Raw genomic sequence first — 26,092 nt, forward strand, 5'->3', positions numbered from 1 at the left:
CTTTCATAATTCTTGGTTTCATTTATTCCTAAGAAACAACTTGTTCAGTTTTGACTCAATAACAGAGAACCAAGTAAACTTTAACTTTGAATTCAGCTCAGTTTGGTCTTTTACCTTTTTGAACCACTGGAGGGCACTAAATATTAACCAATGACTGCTGAGATATAAATTATAAAAAAATACGTGGAAAGTCACACAGAGAGAGTTTGTCCTGGTGACATAATATAGAAAGTAACAAATATCTACAGTTATATTTTATTATAGGGACATAAAAAGACAAAATTCATCTTCTTCAAAATAAATACAGCTCTATCAAACTTACAGCATGCAGTTAAGAGAAAATATCAGAAAACTGATCAATAAAATAAATCTATTTTTGGTTTATTGTTTATTTAGTATCTACTTATTATTAATCTTAGAAGATGTTGGAGCAGTAAAAGCTGAACTCATTTTGCAACAAAAAAACATAGAACCATGACGTGATCCTAAATGAAATAGAAAGACATTTATTCACCACTTTTTTTTTTTTTTTTTTTACAAATATTACAACATAGTTTAAAGGATTTAAACATTTAAACATATAAAAGTTCTGAGAAACAATGCATATTTTATTTCTAATGCCACATCTCTTTAGCATATATCCAATATAATATCCAACAGTTTACTGGTTTTTACTGTTCAACAGTGTTTTTTTTTAATCTCACATATTATATCCAGTTTCCATTTTACTTCTGTTAATATCTGGCTCAAAAAGGTAATTTGAACCAGTTTGTTTAAGACCACGGGATTTAAAAACAACTTTAAAAAGGCATTCACAAACAAACAGAAAATAATTCATAAATCTTTGGCCTCGGTGTGTTTTCTTCAAAGTCATACAAATCACATGAAGGTTGCACATCTGATGCTTATGATACTTAATAGAACTTTTTTTAAAAAAAAAAAAGGTAATTAGTTTCCCTTTTCCCCCCTTGAATCACCGCACACGGCTTCAAAATAACCACAATTCAAAACTAATCAGAATCAAAACACAGTAATGATGATAATTCCTAGTAAGGTCAAAAACATGAGATTATCCATAACTCCACGTTACAACTGGCTATTAAATAAAACTGAAATGTTGTCCTTTGTTTGACATAACTTATGGCATGATGTTTAAAAAACAGCCGATCCTTTGCATTATAGCAAAGAAGAGAAAGAAATTTCCTAATTTCATGGGTGTGTCTGCATGGCTTCCATCACGCTGCTCCCAGCAACATTTAACCTACTTAACATCATCCTTGAAAATGGGTTTTCAGAAATGTTATCATTAGTCTGTTTAATCCAGAGATATTGTTATTCATCAGGAACAGGCAATAAGACATAAGGGGGAGGCTCTACCCTAATTCAGGCATCTTATTGTCATACTGAGGTGGCGGAGTGATGGGCTCAATGGTCACTGGATTCTGTGTGGGGCTACGGATTTGGAGGCGGAAATCCTTCAGGTGCAGTTTGTCTGACTTGATCCTCCTCACCCGCAGGGGCCGCAGTAAACGGCTCGCCCGGCTGCTGCTGCGGGCAGGCAGCCTGGGGTTTGACGTGGGGGCAGCAGGGTCGGCCTGGGGCTCAGCAGCAGCAACAGCAGACGGCGCGGGAGCCGGTGCGGGATCATTAAGAGGGGTGTCTTCAGTGGGGTTGTTAGTGGGTTCCATTCCCTCGTTTTCCACAGCAGCTATGATGTCCTCGTAAGATGGCAGCTGGGAGGTGCTGTGCTGTAGGTTGCTCTGACGGACCGGGTAATCGCCGCTGCCAACGACCTCGTCGTAGCTCGGCACGTTGTATGTAGATGGATCTGCAGCTCTGAAAAAAAGATGCATTAGGTGACCCTCAGTGAGAGAACACCCCGTATTATCTCAAGACCTCTGCTTCCTAAATACATGAAACTCAAGACAAAGAAGACGAGGGATTGCTGTGGCACTAAAGCTTGAATCAGTAACCGTCCTTGACTGAATGAATGTAACTTGAGGAAAAATACATGATGACATTAATGAAAAAACTGTGTTGAATGGGGATCAGTCACGTCTGGTTGATACCAGGTTTATTTAACAAGATCAGTAATCGACAGGTCAGATAAGTGCACCCCTAACGAAAAGGTATTTGATACTTCAGTGATAATGGTACACATAACATAACATGATGTGTATGATGTATCCTGTTTATATCTGTGAGGTACGACTGTCAGTGATTAAATCTTAGACAACCTTTTCCAGAAAAACTAATTGAATATTGTCTTGTGAGGCAGAATTACTAGTTTAGCCGGATCACGGTGTGAAGTAAAACCCAGATCAGCTCAATTTACATCAATCTGTGCTACAGATTCACAGAAGTTCTGGAAATTTATCAGAAAAGTTAAATAGAAAACATATCCTGCTCCACAGACTAGATTAACAACTAGACATTATATAAGGTAATGCATGAACAACCCTTTATTTAAAACATATTTTTCTATTTTTTTTAAGTAGACTCTAAGTGATTATGGCATCTTTCAAATTATTCTGATTGCAGGTTTTTGTGTGTAGAAAATGTGATATTCCTGATGTAAACTGGTGAGTGTGTGCTGCTTTTAGCGCATTCATCCTGTGTTGGTTTCTAGGCGGGATACTTCCACCTGATGACACCCATGTAAGGAATTTTTCCACTTTTAAAATGTTTCATGAGTTGGAAATCAATAATATGTGTACCAAACATTTCTAAATATTCCTGGCTAATAATGGAAGTTGACGATATCTAAGATAAATCAGTATATGAAAACTGAAGTAAGAGTCATGACTCACGGCTCTGCCTGCTCTCCTGCCACATGATCCAAGAGGGCGCCTCCTGTTGCTGCTGGCTGGTTTCTCATCTCGCGAGCTCTCTTCTTGCTTCTCACCCCGAGGCAGATGGACAAGAGCAACATGACTCCCCCAACTCCAACCAGTGCCATAGCCACCGACGAGGACTTGCTTTGTTCTGTGATGTCCTCGTCATTATCAGAGCTGTCTGTGGTAGAGTTGCCTGATGGAGTGGGTGAGCCGCCTGAGGCATCTCCATCCATGGGTATCACAGTCCACACGATCATGACAATACCCAATGCGATGAGTCCAACTCCCAGGGCGCACAGGGCATAGTGGGCTCCTGAACCACTGCCCTGTGAGCTGGAGGATCTGTTGGGAGGGCGGTTGTTTCCGCCACAAATACCCTGACTGGAACACATCCCTGCAGGACAAACTGCAAGAAGATAAAAAGAGCTAAATAGACACAAACAAATTCTAACTAGAAAGCTGCCATCATGTAATAATCTAAAATTATTCGAGTAATGTGCTTGGACAAAGATGTATTGCAGCAATGCTGTACTGCTATTAAGCACACCTGCTACACTTTACTGGTTGCTATGGCAACTCTTATGAAGAAGATGGTGCTTGTTTCCTTCTCTTTGAAAAAAGGTTTTTGTGCAGTACGTATGATTACTAAAGTGCACCACCACTGAAGAAGTTCTTTCCTGTCATAACAGGTGGTGTAAAGCTTGTGTCAAACAGCAAGTACATGTAAGGAAAAACCTCCAAATAATAAGCCGATATTTATCATTATATTTACCACCACATGCATAAGATGATAATGAAAACCTTCTGGGAAAATAATAAACGGCACTTCCAAGGTTAAGGGAGTTCAGAGGAAGTCACATGAATTCCTTTTGGTTTAATATGCACAATAAATAAAGAAAACACCAGTTAATGCTTCAATGGAGCCTTGTGGAAGTTTAGGCAGAGACAAAAGTGGATTAATAGTCTCATGTTTCATATAAAGTCCATCATATGTGACCATGATGACCATCTGCATGAGTCAAGTTTATTTATGTGGCCCAAAATCTGAAATTTAGACCAGTTAATGTGACATTTGAATGTTTCGGTTGATACAATGTTCATGTTTCTAATGTTGCTGTATATCTCAGGCAGCTCTGTGACTCCTATTCTTATATCTGTGAATAAATTAGTTAAAGTCTGGTTTGCATACAAGTGTTAAGACAGCTTCATTTCTGAGGAACAGGAGTGAGAGAGTGGGAAAACAGGTTACAAGAGAAAACATCCAGGTGCGGTGAGAAAACAGGTTATAAGAAAACAACTAGTCCAGTGGTAGGTCCACACAAGTCTTAACATGAAAAACATGAAGCTGAGATGCGGTATCACAGAGAGGAATGACTCACACTCAAAGAATGATGTGAAACAAAAATGCAAATGCTAATGTTGATGGTATTTGGCAGAAACATTGGAATTGATGCAAACATGTTACTCAACATACATTATGATGTATGCAGTATGTCACAATGCAACAGATTGAATCTAATAACATCAACACCTGTGCAATATAATCTAATCCAACAGTCCTACTATACAATTCCTACTTTGTGAAGCTTCTTATGTTTGTTTTTTTCTCTTGAGAGTCCGAGAAGTGAAGTTTCAGCTCTCATCATTTGTGTGGCCATACTTTTTTTTAAGTGTTATTGTGTCACTGTGTATTTAATGTATAAATCCATTTTATTGGGTAAAGCAAAACTACTGGAGGGAAATTCCTGCTTTATCAGCTTGTCACTCTTTAAAACAAAGCAACATTTACTTACTTACAAAGCTGTGAGTAGTTCAACCAAAAATGTCTGAAAATAATTTTTTAAAAATGACAATCACTGTTTCCCAAATAGTCGATTAATCAATCGGTCAATCGCCAGCTACTTTGATAATTAATCATTTTGAGTCATTTTTAAGAAAAAAATGCTAAAATTTTCTGGTTCTAGCTTCTTAAATGTGAATATTTTCTGGTTTGTTTAGTCGTCTATGACAGTAAACAAATATCTTTGGGTTGTGGACTGTTGGTGAGGACAAAACAAGACATTAGAGGACGTCATCTTGAGCTTTGAGACACAGTAATCAATATTTTTCACCATTTTCCTGACATTTTAAAGACTAATCGATTAATCAAGAAAATAATAACCATTATTTGCATAATTTTGAGTAACTGAAATATGTTTTATACATATACATATGAGTCCCAACCTACATGTTAATGATCATATTGCTGTAAAATATTACTGATGTCTCATCTGAAATATACTGACTGCAGTGAGTGTTTGGAAACATATTCATTTAATGACATCCTGCAGGGAGTATGCATTTAAAGAAGAAAAAAAACAAAAAAACAGTACACGGTGGCCATAAAAGCTCCACATCTGGTTCACACCTGGTCAGCAACAATGCTGAAGTTGTGCTGTGGTGTTTATTAAATGCTCCATTTAGACTGGAGGTGCTGGAAAAATGTTCTTCATACCACCACACTGTGGTATGTAGCACTAACTTTACCTCTCGCATTGGGCCGGATGGAAACATATTCATACTGATTAGACCATATTCTGGCTCAGCAAGACGCCAGGCAGTGTTTTCCACTCTTTAACTACTTTCTGCAATCATATCCATATGCAGCAGTCATCTGTCTCTGTAATCTACTGTAGGAGCTTTAATGTTTGATGAGTTGTGTGTCCTAAGATGCCCTCCTGCATACAGCATCACTGTGGTGCTGAGCTGTTATGTAACATTATAAGATGATGAAGCTTGCTTAAATTAAAACATTAAAAATAGTTCTAGCTCATTGTGATATTTAGTGAAACAGTATCTAATTGTGTATTAGCATAGTGTGATAATATACAGTAGGGCTGCAACTAACAATTGTTTACATTATAGATTAATCTGCCAATTATTTCCTTGATTAACTGATTGTTTGGTTTTTAAAATGTCAGAAAACGTCCATCACAATTTTCTAAAGCCCTACGTGGTTGTTTTGTCAAACCAACAGTCCACAAAAACAAAGATATTCAGTTACATAAGACAAAGAAAAGCAGAATATCCCTTTTGCTTTAAAAATCAATGCAATTAATCAATTATTGAAATAAATCACTATAATTTCAGCTGTTATATTCTAAGAAGTCATGATCATATGAATTAAATGGTAATGAGTGACAATTATCTCAAAATCCACAATGCCATAAAAAATAAACCCAACATCCATCAATACAAAGAGGATGAGAAAATGCTAAGTGATCAAACATTATGTGGAAGATGTTATTATACCACAGCTAAGCTCAAGACAAACTGTTTAAGCAGCAACTTTTTATGATTGAATCTGAATCCTGGATTCCTCCTGTATATAGTTCACATTAAGACTGGGCAGTATGTCAGTATTACAGTATCATTTATCATCTCTCATAGTTAGCATATTATGGAACTTAAATATCATAAATACAGTTGTGGTCAAACGTTCACACAAACTTGTCAGGACACTTGTGAGTGACGGAATGATTGAGAAATGTACGTTTGTTACAAAACAAAAAAGGTTTGCTTTTATTTTATTCTATTTTTTGTGGGTCTTCTGAAAATATGACAAAATGGGTCAAATGATGGGTCAAAAATATACATACAGTAACTTAAAGTACTATTTTTTTATTCTATGCAATACTCATTATTATGTCTGGTTTTATTTGTTTGTAATTATCTGTTTGTGAAGCTTGTTGGTCGACATTTGTTGTTTTTAAATGTGTTCTGTAAATAATTTGACTTGACTATTTACTTGACTACTTTAAATTTGATCTCTGCATCTGTATAAGTAGAGCGTGTTTGACTTCATGCATTACTGACACAGAAACATCGCAATGGGAAAGTCCAAAGAGCTCAGTGCAGATCTGCATAATAGATTAAAAGAAGTCAGGAATGTCATTTGGGACCTTCTCAAAGCAACTTCAGCTCTCAAGATCATCAGCGCAAGTACAAGTACTGGGACAAATACTGTACTGTACAAATGGGAACAGTGGTCTCTTTCACAAGGTCACCCTCTTGCTGAGAGACCACTGGTCAGGTCCGGTATGGTCAGATGTAATCCAAGAATCACCAAAAACAGGTCTTCCGTGATGCAGAGACATCTGGGACACATGCGTCAACATTGTCATGATGTGAGAGGCTACTGGGCAAGAAAGACGCTCTTCTACACAATTGACACTTTAAAGTTCAACTCAAATTTATTTTCTGATCACACGTACAAACAAAAAGCCTTCTGGAGGAGGGTTTTGTGGTCTGATGACACAAAGATGGAATTATTTGGCCACAATGAGAAAGATTTTTTGAAGGAGAAAAGACATTTAACCCTAAGAACACTGCACCTTTATTTTCAGTAGAGCCACAACTAATTATTATTTCCATCATCAATATATTGGTTAATCGTTTGTTCTATAAAACACCTGAAAACGGTGAAAAATGTCCGTCAAAGTTTCCTAAAATCCGGGCAGCATCTTCAAATTGCCTGATTAGTTAGACCAACAGCCCCAAACCCAAACAATCAATTTACTGTCACGAATTACTAAGCAAATCCTCATAAATGACTGGCTGGAGCTACGGGATTTTTGTCATTTTCGCTTTAAAAATGACTGAAATAATAAACAAATTATAAAAATAGTGCAATAGTCTAATTGATTAATCAACTAATGGTTACAGCTATGGTTGCCAGTCACCTCTTTTTCTGGCAGGACAGACCCACTCAGAGTAATATGTAAATACACACAAATATCTGAAGCGACATGGATGATAAATCACTAAATGTTTGCTTATGACAGAACGTTAGATTGAAACATGCTGTTGAAACAAAATATGAACTTCTGGAAAAAAATCTTCAAATATACCACAAACAATTATAGTACTTTATCAAAGTTTGTCACTAGGCCCAGAGCACCTGAACATCTACGTTATAACTATAATTAAATTGACTCTGTAAGCTCACAATATCATTCAGAAATTCCATAATTTGGGGACTACTTATTAGAAATGCATCTATAAAGTGACCCATAAGTTTATCCAGTTTATTCAAGTAAGTAAATCACTTGATTTGAATCACTTGATATTCTCAGGGTAGGATAGACACACATGAACCGTGTTGACACATGAACTGATGTAATATTCATGTATAAATTTAATGACAAAGTATATCAAGCATGTCTGCCACATGCATAAATACCAGAACGTTAGTCCAACCCTTCGCACAGAGCGCGCCCTGCAATTTGTCTTCTTCAGAAAGATGGTAATAGAGGGGTCCTGCAGGCTCTGTGCTTGTGATTCAAAGCGGCTGGGACTGGTAACGGTGAGAGAAATGACTGATACTCTGGTATGTTATGATTTGGTCTCTTGGAATATGTTGTCCTTACAGTATCGCCCAGTAACTCAGTGTATTTACTTGTGAATGTGACGCATGTGTTTCCTTCCTTTCCTGAACACAGTTAACCTGCTTTCCGGCAGTTCAACTTTTTATTACTCGGCGACTCTGACACTGAAATGATGACACACTGTCTGTATTACAAAGGATGTGACAATTTGTTGTTTTTCTTTGTCATATATGGCAGTAGACTGAATATCTTTTGGTTTTCGACTGTTGCTCAGACAAAACAAGACATTTGAATAAATCTTAAATCCTATTGGACATTTTTCACAATATTAACCGACTAATTAAGAAAATAGAAAGTAGTCAGCAGATTAACCAGTAATAAATAGTAATCATTAACTGTAGCCCAAATAGGCATGCATCGATTTGACACACTTGAGCAGTATTGACACCAATACTGCTCATATTAAGTGTACTGAATATTGACTATGACATAACTTTTTTTTAACATGACTCATTATTACAGTTTCTTTGTCAATGGCGTTATAAAACTCAGTGTTTCTGCTGTCAGTTACAATCATGCAGCCACACCAACTGCAGAATCAGTTTCCCCTGGACTTTTGTTACCTTTACATAATAATGATCCCAGTCATTTCCAGACAGTGAAATATAAAGATTTTAAATTAGGGAATAGGAGAGTCCTGGTATCGGGCAGGTACTGACCGATCCCCCCAGTTGAGATACTGGAATCAGTATGAGGAGAAAAATAAGTTGGATCAATGTTTATAAAACTCTGTAAAACTGAAAGGACATCAAGTTGTGCTGCCATTTTGGAGACTGTTTTCTTCTCCACTTATTTAGATACAACATACATATATGTAATGCAGCTGACTGACTTACAGTGTCACCTGTTGCAGAGCCACATGCATTGTGATCATTATCGATATGGTGAAGGTATAGCAGTGAGTTAACCTGTGATTCTGTCAGGATAAAGCATAACATGAGACCTTCAGTGTCACTTCTAATGGCTCCTTAACTTCAATGCTGAACTGTCCTGCATGCTGCAGGCCTGCTGGTCAGTGTGCATGGGTGTGTCCTGTTCAACATCAGCATTAAAAAGCAGCTTTTCTTGTAATGCACATGGGCCTACTTGCGGTTTCTATTAGGCTACAATATGGGTACATTAACAGCTCAACCAGTGAGACATTACTGGCGCAGTAAAGGGGGAAATTAGTGCGGGTGGCTCCGTCCTTCAGCCAGTTTACTGGCAGCGCATTCATTGTTTGTGGAGTGGGAAGATACCTCAGAGGGAGGAGACCTGTCCCTTCACAGGTGGATAAACTCAACCTGACTAATTTAACACCTCATAAACAACTCAAAGAGAAAATAAATTTATTAGCTCTGGTTAAACTGATAATCATGATCGAAAGTGGTGAAGGTGATCTAGAAGAGGCCTTACCTTTTCGCCGCTCAGTGCGCAAGGACTTCCCTCTTCATGGGTGAGTTACCTGAATCACGCAGGTGTTTTCAGGAAGATCACAGACGCGGAGGAAGAGGAAGAAAACATAGACGCAACACCTGACGCCCCGTTCACCTGAGATATTTTAAAAAGTGTATTTCTTCCTATAGTGATCACAGCTACAGATAGCAATATAATTAATGGGAACTTTGTCTAAACTCCAGCCGGACTGAAAACCGTCCTCCTGGTTGTAAAGTGCGTCTGCGACCTGTCTTCCTCTTGGTCCTAGTGCCGCTCATGTTAGCTTCCTCTGGGCACAACAGGGACATCCGGCCAAAGATCTGATAACTGAAACCGATAATGAATAATATCACTATATACAATAATATGCTGGATAATAAAATCCTCCATTTAATTTTAGTTTCATCTTAAGTTATACAAAACCTTTCTGATAGCAATTATTATAATTATTATTTATATTAGTATCATTCTTATTATTATTTTTATTATTATATTATTTTCAAACGGTCCTTTATTGTACAAGAAGAAAACCAGCTGTTGTAACATATTGTGGTCCAAAGTATGTAGTGAAGTGAGGGAGGTGATTTTAAGAGGACTCACTCTGTGATTAATTGGATCAATGAAAATTAGTAGCCTAACATGATTTTAGTGCTACTTGCAGAGATTTATCTGTTTGTTTTTGACAACAGAAGAAGTGGTGGCCTAAAAGTTCGAGTAGCAGAAAGTTATCCGATTGATGCCTTGACCAGCTGAATAAATCTGGGTGGGGGAACGTGAAAGAGCAAGGCTTATCCCTCTCTCTCTCTCTCTCTTTCACCCCACCTTCTAAAGTGAAGCTGCTCAGTGGCCAGTGGACCCCACTGTGGTTGTATGGGGTACCTTTAAGTGTGAATGTGTGCAACTTTGTGAGTGTGAACAGAGAGTCTTTCAAAAAGTGAAAATTCTCTGATGAAAAAAGGTAAAAAAGGAAGAAAAAAAATCATTTGAACTCAGGGTCATAAAATGCAAACAGGAATTATGATTATTGAATTCAAACATTCATCATATCAAAGTAGAGTCTATTTCTGAAATATCACAAAACTATAGTACACCACTCTACAGGAGAAACATACAAATTTATCCAAAATCAATGCAGGAAAACATAAACCTATGAGTCTTCTATGATTAGCTTGTTAACACCGACTTGACTGCATTTGTCTTGAAAAATAACAACAGACTTTCATATGTGCAACAGTTGACAATAATTTCACCTTTAATGTTGCTACATGAAACGCTATGACAGCTTAGCGCAGAGGGACAGTTAATATTAACACAGATGTTAAAAGCAAACAGTCCTTCCCTTGTTTCTGTCTCTATACAGGTTTGAACTGGTCCAACCTTCCCGCTGAAACGGTTTTGCTCTGGTGACTGGAGACGCCCACAAAGCAGCAGACAAACCTGTTTTTCTCATTCCTTAGATTGACTTCAGGCTTTCAGCTGCACACAACGAGGGTGGTGACATTTCATGTGTGTGTTTTCATGCTCAGGAACAGCAAACATTGTACAACTGTGTGTTATAAAACATGATCAAACTGTACAAAATATACTGGTACATTCTGTCCATTGGTTTGCATTTTTTTTTGTCAATTTGCTTATACAGTATAAACATAAACTGAAGACAATTTGCTTAAATCTTACACATTATCACTCTAAAAAAACCAACATTCAACCATATCGTTCTTTTAGTAACTCTCTTTTTTTTTATCAACACTTGCATGTGATAGCATGAATGTGCAGTTTCATAAAATCTGTGCCTCTTTAATATATTGGTGACAGCAAATTCAGCTCCTCCACATGTCAGAATTTCATTTTTTACTGTTTTTTTTAAACTAAGGTCCACTATTTCTCAGAGTAATAAGAAATAATAATAATTGAAATGAAAAACTTGAATGGACCCTGCAGAGGGCTTAGAGGAGGTTGTGGGACTGATTTGAGCCAGAAACTCTGAACAGTCTCTTGCTGCTGACGTGACATAGTTCAGATCTCCTCAGAAGAGTAACAAAGGATATGTATCTTTCTATACCTCAAGCATAATTCTTATATATGCAAAAAACAAAATAATGATGTGACTGTGCTGTGAGACCTATTTCATATAAGGCATCAATCGAGAACACTCAGTTATTTCTGTAGGTTATGTTTCACCCTTCTTATCTTTGATATCAGTCTTTTCTATAATGTATAAAACTCATAATATAAAACAAATTTGGAAATTAAATTGAAAAAAAAAACAATAGAACTTTGCATTCACAAAATCATCATCATTATATTTACAACAGCTCTATCAGGTTAAAAGTTATTTTTGTTTCTGTTCAGAGGATGTGTTGTTCTATTATACTGTATGTTGGCCAAAATAGCTATTTTTTGTTAAATTAAGTTGTAGAATCCTTTAAGACAACTTATCAACTTTCCTATACTCCAGATATGCTGAGCAGTGTAGGTCTTTTTCAGTAGTAAACAACTATGATACAATATCAATGTAAACAATAGTAACAATGTGAGCAGTCTTGATGGCTGAGAGTGGTTCAGACGTTGGTGATCTCCACACTCTTGTAGGTGTGCATTGGGCTGCCTTTGGCCCGGGGCACAGCCTGAACTCTGGCCTCTCTGGGCAGAGAGCCGCAGCTGCCGTGGAAGCCGTGACTTCGCTCCACCGAGTGGCTGTTTGCACGTAACCTCAGCGGACTCTGGAAAAATGCAAAGGCATAACACAAAATATGCAGTTTCATGCAAGACTCTGAACCCAAATACACCTTCCATCAAATATTATCTGCTGACATTAAAGTAAAACCAATAAAAGCTACTAACAACAGTATAACTTACTAGTTGAACAAACTTTGATTTGTATTTTCTTCCAAAAATAAATAAAAAGTCATTTGAATCTTGAAGTCACGATGAAGTGTCTGGCTGAGACCTTTTCAACATGCACCTATTTTACAAGACTTTGTATCTTTCATTTTTATATCCAAATCCTTTCACAACCCAGAAAATTGTGACATCATGCTGCATAAAAGATGTTTTAAACAATGTGACCCCTCTAAGCTCTTCACCAAATCAAACTTCCTCTCCCAAACTGACATTCCAGCACCCCTCATGTGTCATGTCCTGCCCAAACATCCCATTTCCACTGGAAAGGCGTCATTTTAAGGAGGAAACATGCTCTCAAAATGATATTTCACTATGTTAATTTATGGTCATATGCTGAAAACACAATGACTGTCAGAGCTTCACAGCTGCTGATTCAGTGTGTTGTAAAATAGTAGTCGAGTAGTTGTCATTGATGTATGAAAAAGGACCTGGGGGTATTATGCAGCCGTCATTTTGCAGTGTTGCACAACTTTGCATCCATTGTGTCTGTATTTACATATGTGAAATATATTTTTTAAATTGACACTGACTGATGAAAACATTGCACCACTACAAAGCTGAATAATGATATACAGTATATCTAATTATATGTAAACAATATTTTAGAAATGAACTACAGTAAATCTAGTGACATTGATTAAAAACTTGTCACAGCACTGAATAGTGGTTTTAACAGTTGACTTTGTGTAAATATATTTTGCGACATTTTCAGCGGTTCTCTTACTATTATTACATAAATCACTTAATATGATATAGTCCAATCTTATGATAGTGAAATGACATACCTTGCCTGATCTTCTCATAGACACCCTCTCTTCAGCAAAGCGTTTAACAGCCACAGGCGAAGAGGAACTGACAACCTCAAGGCTCTGCTCTGCATTGCTGTGAAGGTATTAAAAGACATTAATTTATTTTTTTATGTGGACAATATGATGATTTTTTCATGAGATTTGAAATAACTAGAGAAGATTCATTTTTAAAAGCACAGAACAAAATCATGTAATTAAGAGCCAAAAGGTTGGTGTGTAACTACTGCAGGATTGAGGAGACTTTAATCTACCTGTGAGGCACAGCGAGTGATTTCATCTCTTCATAAAGGTGCCGATGCAGCATGTGTTTGTTGCTGGGGATCCCCAAGGCTTTGGCCATGGCATCTGTGTCAAAGGACGGGTCCAGAGCCATCACAGCACCGTGAATCCCTTTACCCTGAAGATTGTCTGCAAACTCCTGCACAGAACAACACAGAGACAGAACATGTACCTTTGTTAGCAGTGCAGCTGAGAAAAATCACTTCCGATTTTATCTTTATTAGTCCTCAAAAGTCTTTGAGGTACAGAGGTCAAATTAATCAGGAAATAAAAGTATACTCTGGTAAAAAAAAAAAAAAAAAAAATTAAACAAATTGCTGCTTAATTCTGGAGCAAAAGTAGTGTTTTTGTATGGACTAAACTCTGGCAAAGTATTGTTCATATAAGCACTCATAAGGCTGATTTGTTCTATGTTTTTTTTAACCTCTAGTTGTGTAAAAGTGTTTTTCTTCTGTATTTCTTTCAGCGGTGGTGAGGCACCAAAGCAACAAAGCTTTCACTATGTCTGAGGGAGTCCCAGACCAGTAATATGTGGTATCTGTTTCCAGTCTGCCTTAGAAAACTCCAGAGCAAAGGGAATACCATCACTGACCTCCCACCCACCTTGAGATCTATGTCTCTAATCCACTTCATTACTCTGTGACATGTCCAAACAATGGGGTCCCGGTCTTGGTGCTCGCATTTTGCCCGCCGTGCCTGCAGGGCCTGTGAAAACACAAACACACAGATAACCACGGAAGCACTAATGTTGCGGCGGGGGCCAAGAAAAACACAGAGAGAGGTCAGGGAAGGATAAGGGTCTTCTGAGATAATGCAGCACCATGAGCTTCTGTGTGCCTCAAGCTATGGTGGTAAAAATGGAAATCACATGCGGTCCTGTCAGTGTAGCTAAAGTAGAAAAGTTCACACGATAATTGACTGCTGGAAAAAAAAAGCTACTCAAAACCTTTTCATCTGATCCACAAACTGACCTCCTTATCAAAGCTGAGCATCTGTAGGAGCTGGATTGCCAGAAGTAGACTGGTCTGGTGAAACTGGTCACTGATGTTGAGGAATCTCTCCAGGTCTCTGCGGCTGAGAGAGTTCAGCACCCGTCCGTCCACTAAGTGAGTCTGGAAAGTTTGGGAGTATTGAGGCAGCCCCACATCACTCAGCCATGTTGTTGCAACCCAGTGATGCTCCATCTCAGATGCTTTTGATAGTCTATGGGACGAATACATACCTCTGATCAGTAATATTAACTTTTTATCAAACAATTTACAGTTTCTTCAGTGTTTTGTTTGGTGCTGCTCACCCTTGGTCCCCTTCAGCTTTCCTGTAATCCTCGATGGCCAGTCTTAGTTTCCTGCGATGAATTGGGTTACTGATACCCAGACCCAGCTCTAAATCCTCATCTGTGAGGACAAGCAGCACCTAAACAGCAGAAATCAGGTGTTTTATCAAACAGGAGCAGCACCTGAACATCCCCATCTGTTCTCAAGCAAAAGGCAAACAAACCAAAAGAACCATGTGTACAAAAAAGTGTACCTTGCCACTTTTGACGTTTTCAGAGCAGGCACGGATGTACATGGGCATTCCCATGACAACCTCCAGCCAGGCCTGGACTGCACCTGCCCTCCACAGTGACATGCATGCGTTTCGAGTGAGCTCCGCCTGCTGGAGGCGGTCCAGCTGCTCTTCTCCGTCAGACAGGCTCTGCTGTGTGAGGCTGTCAGAGTCTGGATTGGTCAGGAGAAGTTATGGTGTGGCATACAGGAGGGATTCAGGGGTCAGAGGGGATATGGAAATCAAAGAAATGACTTATCTGGAGACAATTTGACATCAAGTCAAAGGGTAGTAGCAAGACAGGGGTTTTCAGAGTCTGAGACTGTGGGCCTCCCCTCAGACTAAGCTTGGAAAAAGGCCCCCCTCCCCCTTGTTTATTTGCTTGCTTTCCTGGATGCCTATGGGATCATGATTACGTTATTTGATCCCATAGACACTCAACAATTGAGCCAAGATAGCCTGATATTGCTGTTTGACATACTTCAGACTACAACCAATAATATATATATATTATTGGGCCTTTCTGAAGGCATTTACTTGTTTCTGACTCTGGGAAAGTGGGAAAAACAGTAAAATTCCCCCAAACTACCATATCTCTGAACTATTTCTTTAACCAAATCACATACATTTAGGCTATTATATGTGATCTCCTTTTGATAACTAATGTAATAACTTTTTTTTTTTTCACTTCCAATCACTGAGCTTCCTCAGAGACTGTTTGGAGCCCCCCTGAGGAGGCCCACCTCCCACTTTGAAAACCTCTGGCATAAGAAATACACCTTCACCTCAGTGTGTCACAGTTTGCAGCAACTTAAGAAATGTGTCTTTCTTTCTTCTTCCTGTGTTTACTGAGATTCCTCCAGTTCAGTCAACTGGATAAAAAAACAGCTCTAAGATACCTTTCATCTATCCAACCTTGACATAAAGTGTCTTGACATTGCATCACATGGCCACTAGATGGAGCCAAAGTACACTTCCTGTGTCCACATAGCAATGGCTAATAAGGTTTTCATACAAAATGAAATAAAACATTGTTATGTGGATCTTATAACAGATGTAATTGCTATTTTGTGATATGAAAATTTAGATGTTTGGTCAGTTCTAAACTACAGTACCATGTTTAGTAAAGGTGTTAAAATACTTCAGTAACTATCTGATGATATGAGGGGACTTAAGACCATTAGGATAATGTATTAGAGACACAGGGATTATTCATAAAACATCATGCTCCTGCCCATTAACCGCCCATCCCAACCACAGGAAAACACTGATTCATACTGAACCAACAAATCCAGGATGAAATCCATGTGTTTACCTGATTCGCCCCCGCATGCTGACAAAAATGCTTCATGCAAAGTCCATCATCTTTCAAAACAGTTTCCACAAAATATGACTTTTCCAATGGACCTGAGTGATATGAATAATCCCCAGAGTGCAGAAACAGACAGCTGGTCATCACAGATGAGGAGTTACTCACTGGCAGGAAAGATGCCATTAGAAATGGCAGGAGAGGGAGAGACACGTTAGACTGGGACACAAGAACAAGATTACTCATGGAACAGAAAACGGCCACATAGTATGTATTCAGTTACTAGTTTTATTTTTAAAATAAGATTTCATTTCAATTATATTCATTTTGAAAATGCTAAAACCTCCTCGACATCTGGCTGCAACAGCTGCAGCAGATAAATATTTGAAGTTACCTCTGGTTTGTCTTTTTTTAAATAAAATACTTCAATAGATTTAATCTTTTACGCAACATCTCCTAAATTACAAAGCATTTAACAGAGAATTATTAGAGCCACATTTGCAAGAAATGAGGAGGGATTCTACACAACGCAAAACAAAAACAGCAAAAGGAAAAAAAAAAGGGACCGTGCATTCATAATGCAAGGAAAGATAACTTGGTAAAGAGACAGGGCAACATGGGAGCAACACAGGATTGTGGAGATTATTAATTCGATTGGCAATGAATGAACATCTAACCAAAGCAACACGTAGGGATCATGCAGGTGTTTAATGCACATTCCTTTGTCTCATATTGGCACATGTTAGATAGCTCTCAGTAGGAGATGAATCAGACATAAACAATGTTACGAGGCTAGTGCTAACAGTGACAGAATGATGCGCAGATTTTTCAAAGATGAGTGTTTTTAACCTTTGGCACTTGCACATGGTTTAACAGCAGACAAGAGGTGTGCCTGAATATTCATCACTGTTCATTTTTGTTTGTGTATTCAAGTCAGTACAATTTAATTTTTTAAGAAAGACTGACTCTAAAACACTTATTGGTAATTATTTCCATCATAAAATGGATCCCTGCTGCCCACATTGTGATATGTTGCAGATGTATTATCAGCAAAGAAACCTCAAAGTACAACTCTGTACCACAGTCAGATCTAAATATAAATAATGCATGTGTTTCCATATCAACAAACACTTTAAAACAACAGAATTTGGTGGATTAAACTCCAAAATATCCATTTCTTTCCAAGCCAATCAGGTAATGTCTCCTCTGTCATAATAATAATTAGGCCAAGTAGGATCAGGGATTAGAAGAAACTTAGAAATCAATGTTGAAAAGCATGATAAAAGCAACTGCAAAGTAACAAAAGCCAAATGACATTGACAGTAAAAACACTAGTTTCACAATAACTCCTATTTACATATGAACAGCAGTCCTTCAAGTCTCCAGTTATAAAAAAAAACCATAAAACATTAAGACATTTGGAAGATAATACAGCATAAACATGTCTACACATAATAATAACCCCATGTATATATTTATATGCATGTAAACATATATACAGATGCATACATGTACATCTATAAATATATATCTAATTTACAAACATACAATTTGAGGGTAATATACTGTACATTTATGGGGATAGCAGTCTCTGTTAGGCTTTTCTTTTAAAATTTACCCCCCTCCCCCATCCAATCAATTCCACACACAAAATGCTCTGTACACACAGTTAAAGCTAGGTGGATATCCACACATATTCAAACATTAAAACACGCACACACACACGCTCACACACACACTCAGCATCACCAGTCGGCATCCTCCTCTATGTAATAATCAGGTGTGGCTGTACCATCAAACAGGCCGGGTTCCAGTGACTTGCGCTGCTTGCCCCGAGCGAACACCCGTGACAGAGATCCCAGAGTCATCTTCTCCTTCTTCTTCTTACGTTTCTGGTCCTCCAGGTCCTCCATGGACTAAACCAGGCAGAGGGGGAAGGAAGTTAAGATTAGTGCTCTCATGTGGCTGAGTTAAAACATTTTGGGAAATACAGTTATTCACTTTCTTGCTGAGAGTTTGATGAGAAGATTGATACCTCTCTCATGTCTGTAAGCTAAATATGAAGCTGCTGCCAGCAGCCTGTTAGCTTAGCTTAGCATAAAGGCACGAAACAGGAGGTAACAGCTAGCCTGGTTTCATCGAAATATGACAAAGCCCATCAACCAACCAAATGGCAACTACTACGGCTTGAGGGTGAAGCCAATGCAGAAGTACCTTAAAGTGAGGAGTAAAGGAGTAAAGGTGCCACTGATGGCCACCAGATGATGGCTTCAATTAACTCCCATTCAAAAACTGTCAACTTCTCTCTAGAAATATTGAGTCAATCTTCTTTTTTTTGGGTCTCAATCACTAAATTCAAGCCCTCTAATAAGTGTGCTGGTGGTCATTTTGGTAATTATTGCTCCGTTAATAAGATTTGAAGACTTATAATAGCTTTGATGTCTGCCAAGTAGGCGTCGATTGACAGCTGGCTAACCTGCTGCTCTCCTTGGCTCTGGGACTCTGAGTTGGACTGTTGTTGCAATATTTCGTAAGTTTAATGTTGATTACGATACCTGCCCTGTTAGCACAATTTAACTAAAGTAGCTAATGTTAGCCCAAGTGTGCACCGCTCGGTGTAACCAGTAAGCTAGGGTTCGCTTCAGTCTGAGGTAGTGGGGTGTGTTTCCAGAGTGAGAAAGGCAACACTCTGAACTTCTTTATTTATTTGGAAGGAACAATAAGCAACAACTCTGGGCTTCAAGCAGGCTCCAATGCCAACCAAATGGTGACTTGGCTATGTCCACCTTTATATGCAGTCTAAGCTACCAGCACCTGGAAACTCACAAATTAACAGGTTATATCTCCACTGTGTAATCTGTGCAAAAATATAGTATGTACATAGTAAACTGTAAGTGGTTTTATGGGCAAGTCATTTGCCACCGGGCACAGTGACTTCTAGGAGTCTCTGGTGGTTGCCTGACATCCTCACACCGACAACAAGACCTCAGGAGGTTACTGAACATGACCAGGAAATAGCATAAATCCCCATAATACCGCAACTTGTCTTTATACACTTTGTACTGATTAAACAAACAAGATATAATATCTCAATTATTGAGCTTTAAAGGGGTGCTGGTAGGCACCTTTAAAGCTCTTTGGACAAGGCCAGGCAAGCTGTTTCCTTCTGTTTCCAGTCTGTATGCTAAGCTAACCGGCTGCTGTTGTTTGCTTCATATTTAGCAGACAAATATGAGAGTAGTATCAATCTTCTCATCAAACTCTGGACAAGAAAGCGAATATGCTTATCTCACAAAATGTCAAACTATTGCTTAAAAGTGAGTTAAATGCAAAATAACACCACCACCACCAAGCAGGCAGGCTGACACCCAGCAGGCCGACAGGACAGAGGGACAGACACAGACAGGAGAAGACGAAGAGGAGGGAGGTGTGATTACTTGGTAGAGGGGGCCAGGCAGCTCTTACATTGCAGAGGGAGTGGGTCCGGTGACGAGGTGAGTTGATGTCACTGGGCGTGGAGGAGCGGTCCCCGTCAGCCGCAGAAGCATCAGAGATGACGGAGGGCTGGCGAGAGTGGCAGGGGCTGATCCTGACCACAGCTGGAGGTCGCCACACACACACACACACATACATACGTACACACACACATATATTCACACCCGCAGTTAGTATTAGAAACCTCCAGGAAACCCTTTATTAGTATATTGAGCCTGTAAAAGCAACACCAAGCAGCATGGAGAGGCAGAGCTGATCAGAGAGCCTACCCTGTCTGTCTGTTGTGTGTCCGTGGTAGAGGGTCTGTTGGCTCTGTCGAATGGCGGCGGTCAGCGGCAGGTCGGCCTGCATCACCCACTCCTGACTGCCGTTCACCACAGGCTCTGTAGGCATGGCCAACGAGTGGCGCTTCGGTACGTCTTTTGTCAGGGTGGCCAGAGACTGCTTGGCCTGAGAAACACAAGGGAAACAAAAAAAACCAGGCATGAGTTAAGTAAAATACACTCGTCTGTTATCACCTTACCTTTGTCTTGTTCATAACTTACAGTAATTTCAAATCTTCAAACCGACTATCTTGAACCCATTTTGTGATGAATTATTGAATATGGCTCGAGATTGTTGGTGTTTTTCTCAGGAAGCATAATAACTGAGGAAAATGTTACTACCCCGGGTAAATGAGTCACTTCGAGAACTTATGAAACAAACATTTTGCATCTCCAACTGCACGGAGAAGCTGCTCCAACACTGTTATGAGCTTGTATAATGGTATAAGAAATCGTGTTACTAAAAAAGAAAAAGAGAAACACAAAAGCTGAATATTGCAGTAATCAGAGGAAAGAAGAAAATGTTCTGTTGTCTGGCAACAAATAAATAAATAAATAAACTGAACTAAAACTGTGAGTCGGTTGATAATAAACAAATGGTTCGTTAATTCAATAGTTTTATTGTTTCCTCTGTTGAGGAACTTGCCAATAACAATAAAAATAAACATTACAGTGAATAAATAGAGTTAAATTAATTGTGGGTATCAGTATGGCTGCCAGAATGATCTTACGCCACTGGAAACATACAACAGCTCCATGAATAAATCACAAAAAAGTAAAATACACAAACTCACATCAGTACACAAATGGTTTTAATCTTTTTTAAAGTTAATGTTAAATATGTTTCTTTGCTTTTATTTGTGTTTTTAAATGTCTTGTGCTGCTTTTTAATTTTTTCCCATGAACTGCAGAGAAAAAGACTGTCCAACTGACTCTTTGTATGAACTGTAAATAAACTTCCTTACATAAACTAACAAACGTTGATTGCATGTGCGTGTGCATCTACACAAAAAGTACAAACAGTGAGATTTTAAATAGAGAAAAGAGGAGAAAGAAGAAAGAAAAAGAAGATAGAATGATGTTTTGCAGCTGGGTTGCTTGACAGTGATGCAGCTCTGGCACTGATGTGCTAACAAATCTGATCTGTGATACAGCTTGATGTGAGGATCTGTGGGTGGTTATGACTTGCCGAGGGAGGAGAGAGATTAATGACACACAGACTGACAACTGTACCTCTGAGAGACCGACACACAGCAACACAGAAAGGAGGCAGGAATTTCTTCCCCAGTAATGCTTTGAGAGAGGGAAGGGATGAGGATATATAGCAGAGGAGCTTACTGCATGTGTTTGAACTGATATGAATGCACTTATAGGATTGCAAGCCCACATCTTGTTTGCATTTATGTCCTACATAACAGACAATAACACTTAGGTGGCACCATTGTACTCCAGTTAATTCAGCAAAGTTGTGTCTGTATGCAGGGTGACTCACCATGGTGAGCTCGGCCTCTAGTTCTTTGACCCTGTTCTCCTTCATGTCCATCTGAGTACGCAGGATGTTGGCCTGCTCCGTGGCTTCTTTGGTCTGCCTCCTCAGGTCCCACTTCTCTCTCTCAAGCATGTCTTTCTCTTTTGCCAGGGCCTTCACTGCATCCTCACTCTCCTGCACAACACAAACGCACACACACAGACATAGTTAATCCCCAACAATCTCACTTTGAATGATCAACGGAGCTCCAAATTTGAGTCAAGAAGCATGTCACCGCTATAGTTTGTGTTATAATCTCTTTCAAAACTTGCACTTTTCTCTCCAAACTTGACAGAGGAGTATGTGACGTCACTAGAGTAACAGATCATTTCAGCTGTATTGTTCTAAAATTAAGATTATAGCCCAATTGATACCAGATTTTTGAGGTAAATACCAATATTGATTTGTCTCTAAATTACCTCAAACATGCCTTTAGCATTTCTGTGCTGACATTTCTTGTATATATATATATATATATATATTTATGTCTGCAATAAAAGTGTTACCTTTCGGTGCTGGTCGTAATTGCGAATGAATTCTCGCAGCTGGTCTTCTCTGCTCTCCAGTGTTGTGTACAGCTGCTGCATCTGACTCACCAAGTCTCCCTTTTCCGCTTTTAGACGCTTACGGTCAGCTTTCATAGCTGCAACACACAGACAAACACATTCACACACCTAGCAGCATGTACATGTGTATATCAATGAGTAATTTAAAAGCCAATTTTACTGTCAAACCTAACAAATACTTTCAATACATCAGAGATTTGGTTTCCTTTAAGTCAGAGACAAAGCTTTGCAACTGCAGCAGGGAGCCACTAGGTGACACTGTGTCTTCTGTTAATGGGTGGGGGGGGGCGAAACTGGTGTTTTTTTTCTTTTCTTTTTTTTTTCAGAGAGAAATTGCCCAGAGAAAATGATGTAACCACCTCAAAAGATAAGTGGCACAGTGGCACTTATACATTCATACATGAAACTGTTTCAGCTGGCATGTGGAGACCTTGTTGGCTCATCCCTGAGAAGACCGACCGGGTCAGATTTCTTTAAAAATTCTCTTATCAAAGCAACTCAACAGCGATGATGCAAGTGGTGGAGCTCTTTGCATACAAACACAATAATGATGCTCTCCTGAGAGTCTGTGCTCAACAGAGGGGCAGGACAGAAACCAGTACTTTTCATAACTGAACACATGTGTCACTCAGGGAGCATTCCTCCCGTCAACGTTCAGCTTCTTCATATTTCACACTTGACATTCAAACCTGTTTTGCAGCAGTTACACAACACAGTGTACGAGCATGCAGCTCACCACCTGTGATTCTTCGGGCAGAGTAGAGAGCAATGCAAAGCAGTAGTGCTCAATTCAGCTAAATCCACAATTGGTTTCCCTTCTATTTTCATGGCAAGCAATCATCCTTGATGCAGGAGTGACATATTTTTGCTTCTTTCCTGAAACTGTTGAACTGCATAATAGTTGGATTTGTTTTCATACAAGAAATGAAAGCAATCTCATGCTACATAATCAGCACTGCATTCCAGTCTACATCAATACCACATTTATATTTTAAAGTAAAGCCTCTTTGTCATGATTGATGGATCTTAATTAAAGTGAGGTGAACCTGGAGTCGACTTGGCTGCATGTCGAAACATGTACGCTTATAATGTATCTGTTTGGTGTGCAGACCCTCCCAAAAATAAGATCTAATCATAACAGTTACATGTTTCTCTCAAGAATTTGTGAATTGGTGTCATTTGTGTGCACATATTTCATACATTTGGCACATACAATATGAAACTGGGATTATATCTGATGATAAGAGATGAACCCTAAAACAGATTTTGAAGACATTTTTCCACAGTAACATCTGTTTATTGGCTGAACTTTTCTTTTTGTTTGCTCAGAGTAAAGACCAGTGGGCTGTCATCATGTGGACATATGGACTAAACCAAAACTACATACTTTAAAGATGATAAAATATGAGTACAGTACAGAGAATTATGTTGTATTTCATTTTTCATTTCATTTTCATTATCTTACTACTCTGGACGTTATGTCAGTCTGCAAGAAGAAAAGCAGATTTGTTCAATGTGCCACTGTAATGTAAAAGATAATGAGCTTTATTTTGTTTCTATACTGAGAACCAGTATATAAAACAATACTTTGTTTAGTAAGATAAAACCAGAAATGTATTTTTAAGCATGGATGATGCACAAATTGATGATTCACATACAAAACATTCAAGTTAGCAAGTTACCTGGAGAAAACATTGCAGATTAGGAAAAAAGCCTTTTATAGGAATACATTTTGGACTTGTAGCTTTTTTTCTTTCTCCTAATATTCAGCGCAAAATTTATTAGAAATTTATAAACATATGATATTTGACAGTTTATTGAATGATAATGATAATATCTGATGTTGTTCTTTTGGTTTTGTATATGGGTTACTGGAAGATGTCTTGTTATATTTTTTATGTTTGATATATAGCTTCCATCAACTTCCAACTAAAAGTTCCTGCAGCTGTTTGCTAACTAGCTGTTGGAGAGAAGGGACTCTGGTGGATTAGGTGAGTTGTCAAGACGGTTACATTGGCTCCTGACCTTGTAAGGCCTCCTTGGCACGGTCCAGCTCCTGCTCCTTGTCACCCAGCTGCACACGGAGCTCGGTGGCGGAGAGTAGGTTGGCTGTGCAGCCTCCCTGGGTCTCCTCTAGGTCCTTACTTAACATGTCCTTCATTTGCCTCAGCAGGTGGACCTCCTCTTGAAGCTGGGCCACCTCCTCACGCAACAACACTGGGGGAGAAAAACACAGGGTTTGGGAATCTAGAGAATGCAGAAGAGAGATGAGGAAGGGAAGAGTGGTGGGTGGGGGGGACTGAGGGAGAATCAGAAGACAAGTAGATAAGTAGAGAATAAGAAGCAAGAGGGAAAGTGAGGAAGAGTAGGATATAAGAAAAATGGAAAGGGAGGGAAATGGTCAAAAGTAAAGCAAAAAAGATACAAGAAAAAATGGAAGGAGGTTAAAAGAGCAAATGTACAAGCAGCAGGATACTGAGGAAGTAGTATCAAGCAGCTGGAATTAGAGAGGGGGTGTGTGATTATGAGGCACGTGATAAAATATAGGCTCAAATCGATACATCAAGACTCACAGCTCCCCCTCAGCTGAGGCCACAGGTGTTTTAGAAATTCAGATAAATGATGAGTGACAGACTCGGGACTGAAGCCGGCGAGGGTAGCAGTTAAATGAGAGACAGCAGACTGATAAGACTTTATAAAATATCAGCAACACACGCTTGAGTCGTGCTCCCGAGTGCTGTGTTTTCCATCCGCTCATCTGCTGTGAAACGCCCTCCCAAACCCCTCGGGGAAAACAGGCAAGCAAACAGGAGCAGGAAGCTGAGCAGAGGACACAGTGAACTGAAGACTGAACTAATGGGAGCTGGTAGTCACGTTTGTAGAGCAAGAAGACAGAAAAGATGAAAAAGATGAGTTCTTTCATCACACGGCAAATAACTGAATTTTAGTCCAGTTACGGAAATCCGTACAAACGAAAGAGGAACAATTGGTCATAGTGATTTATATCACACACAAAAGGGTAGACGGTCTGTTACAGAACAATGCACGCTTTTCGTATAAGAACAAAGACAAATGACAACCGACCAAAACATTCAACTGCACTGTAAAATCTGCAACCCCTGATGATAAATTTGTAATTTAACAGCAAAAACGTTAATGATACCTCAATAACATACAAGATGACAGCAAAAGAAGAAGCAACTTGGATAAAGCTGAAATAATAAGCTGATTAAAAATAAAGCAGTAGATCAGAGGAAAAGTAGTTGACAACTATTTTGGTAAATTATCATTTAAGGCATTTATTAACTTCTTAAATGTGTGGATTTGCTGCTGTTCATGACTATAAATGCAATTTATCTTTGGGGTTTGAATTGTTTTCAGACAAAACGAGCAATTTAGAGATGACAACTTGGGGTCTAGGAGCTTGTGATGGGTATTTTCCACTGCATTCTGGCACTTAATTGACAAACCAATTAATAAGTTAACCGAAAAAATGATTGACAGATAAATCATTGATGAAAGTAATCACCAAACAAGTTGCATCCCTAAACTTGGTGACTTCTACTTGTAAAATTGTGTATGTTTTAGTTGTTTAAGTTACATTTTGTGCCCATACTGCAAACCAATTGGGATAATAAAAATGAAGATAAATGTG

The 26,092-nt window shown here is 38.8% G+C and overlaps 3 protein-coding genes across 12 annotated transcripts in view; all 3 read right to left on the minus strand.

Annotated features, from left to right (window-relative positions):
• Positions 1 to 587: 587 nt before the first annotated feature.
• tmem51b (transmembrane protein 51b) lies at positions 588 to 9,957 on the minus strand. Its single transcript, XM_042405747.1, has 3 exons — positions 9,659 to 9,957; positions 2,811 to 3,243; positions 588 to 1,836 (listed from the first exon to the last, which is right to left on the minus strand). Exons 2-3 carry the CDS (start codon positions 3,227 to 3,229, stop codon positions 1,374 to 1,376), a joined length of 882 nt encoding a protein of 293 aa, XP_042261681.1. The 5' UTR covers positions 3,230 to 3,243; positions 9,659 to 9,957; the 3' UTR covers positions 588 to 1,373.
• A 2,277-nt stretch (positions 9,958 to 12,234) lies between these two features.
• On the minus strand, positions 12,235 to 16,616 carry LOC121893749 (kazrin-A-like). 2 transcript variants are annotated; one of them, XM_042405746.1, is made up of 8 exons: positions 16,532 to 16,616; positions 15,199 to 15,389; positions 14,966 to 15,084; positions 14,643 to 14,874; positions 14,275 to 14,376; positions 13,644 to 13,810; positions 13,369 to 13,465; positions 12,235 to 12,402 (listed from the first exon to the last, which is right to left on the minus strand). In XM_042405746.1, the coding sequence occupies exons 2-8, from the start codon at positions 15,298 to 15,300 to the stop codon at positions 12,241 to 12,243; spliced, it is 981 nt and encodes a 326-aa protein (XP_042261680.1). In that variant the 5' UTR covers positions 15,301 to 15,389; positions 16,532 to 16,616; the 3' UTR covers positions 12,235 to 12,240. The 2 variants fall into 2 exon arrangements, with proteins under 2 accessions (XP_042261680.1, XP_042261679.1); XM_042405745.1 differs by lacking the exon at positions 16,532 to 16,616 and adding an exon at positions 16,002 to 16,084.
• Positions 16,617 to 16,795: 179 nt separating this feature from the next.
• The window catches only part of kaznb (kazrin, periplakin interacting protein b), a 114,104-nt gene continuing 104,807 nt past the window's right edge, over positions 16,796 to 26,092 (minus strand). For 7 of the 9 annotated variants that reach the window (XM_042405736.1, XM_042405739.1, XM_042405738.1 and 4 more), the window contains 6 exons: positions 24,463 to 24,654; positions 22,378 to 22,514; positions 21,836 to 22,006; positions 20,290 to 20,470; positions 19,991 to 20,124; positions 16,796 to 18,441 (listed from right to left, as the gene is read on the minus strand). In XM_042405736.1, the coding sequence (XP_042261670.1) occupies positions 18,271 to 18,441; positions 19,991 to 20,124; positions 20,290 to 20,470; positions 21,836 to 22,006; positions 22,378 to 22,514; positions 24,463 to 24,654 (986 nt within the window). In that variant the 3' untranslated portion in view covers positions 16,796 to 18,270. Of the gene's footprint in view, positions 18,442 to 19,962; positions 20,125 to 20,289; positions 20,471 to 21,835; positions 22,007 to 22,377; positions 22,515 to 24,462; positions 24,655 to 26,092 lie in introns of all 9 variants that reach the window. The other 2 variants (XM_042405741.1, XM_042405742.1) reach the window with 2 other exon arrangements.

The sequence above is a fragment of the Thunnus maccoyii genome, chromosome 3 (genome assembly GCF_910596095.1).
Source record: "Thunnus maccoyii chromosome 3, fThuMac1.1, whole genome shotgun sequence".
Lineage (NCBI taxonomy): Eukaryota > Metazoa > Chordata > Actinopteri > Scombriformes > Scombridae > Thunnus > Thunnus maccoyii.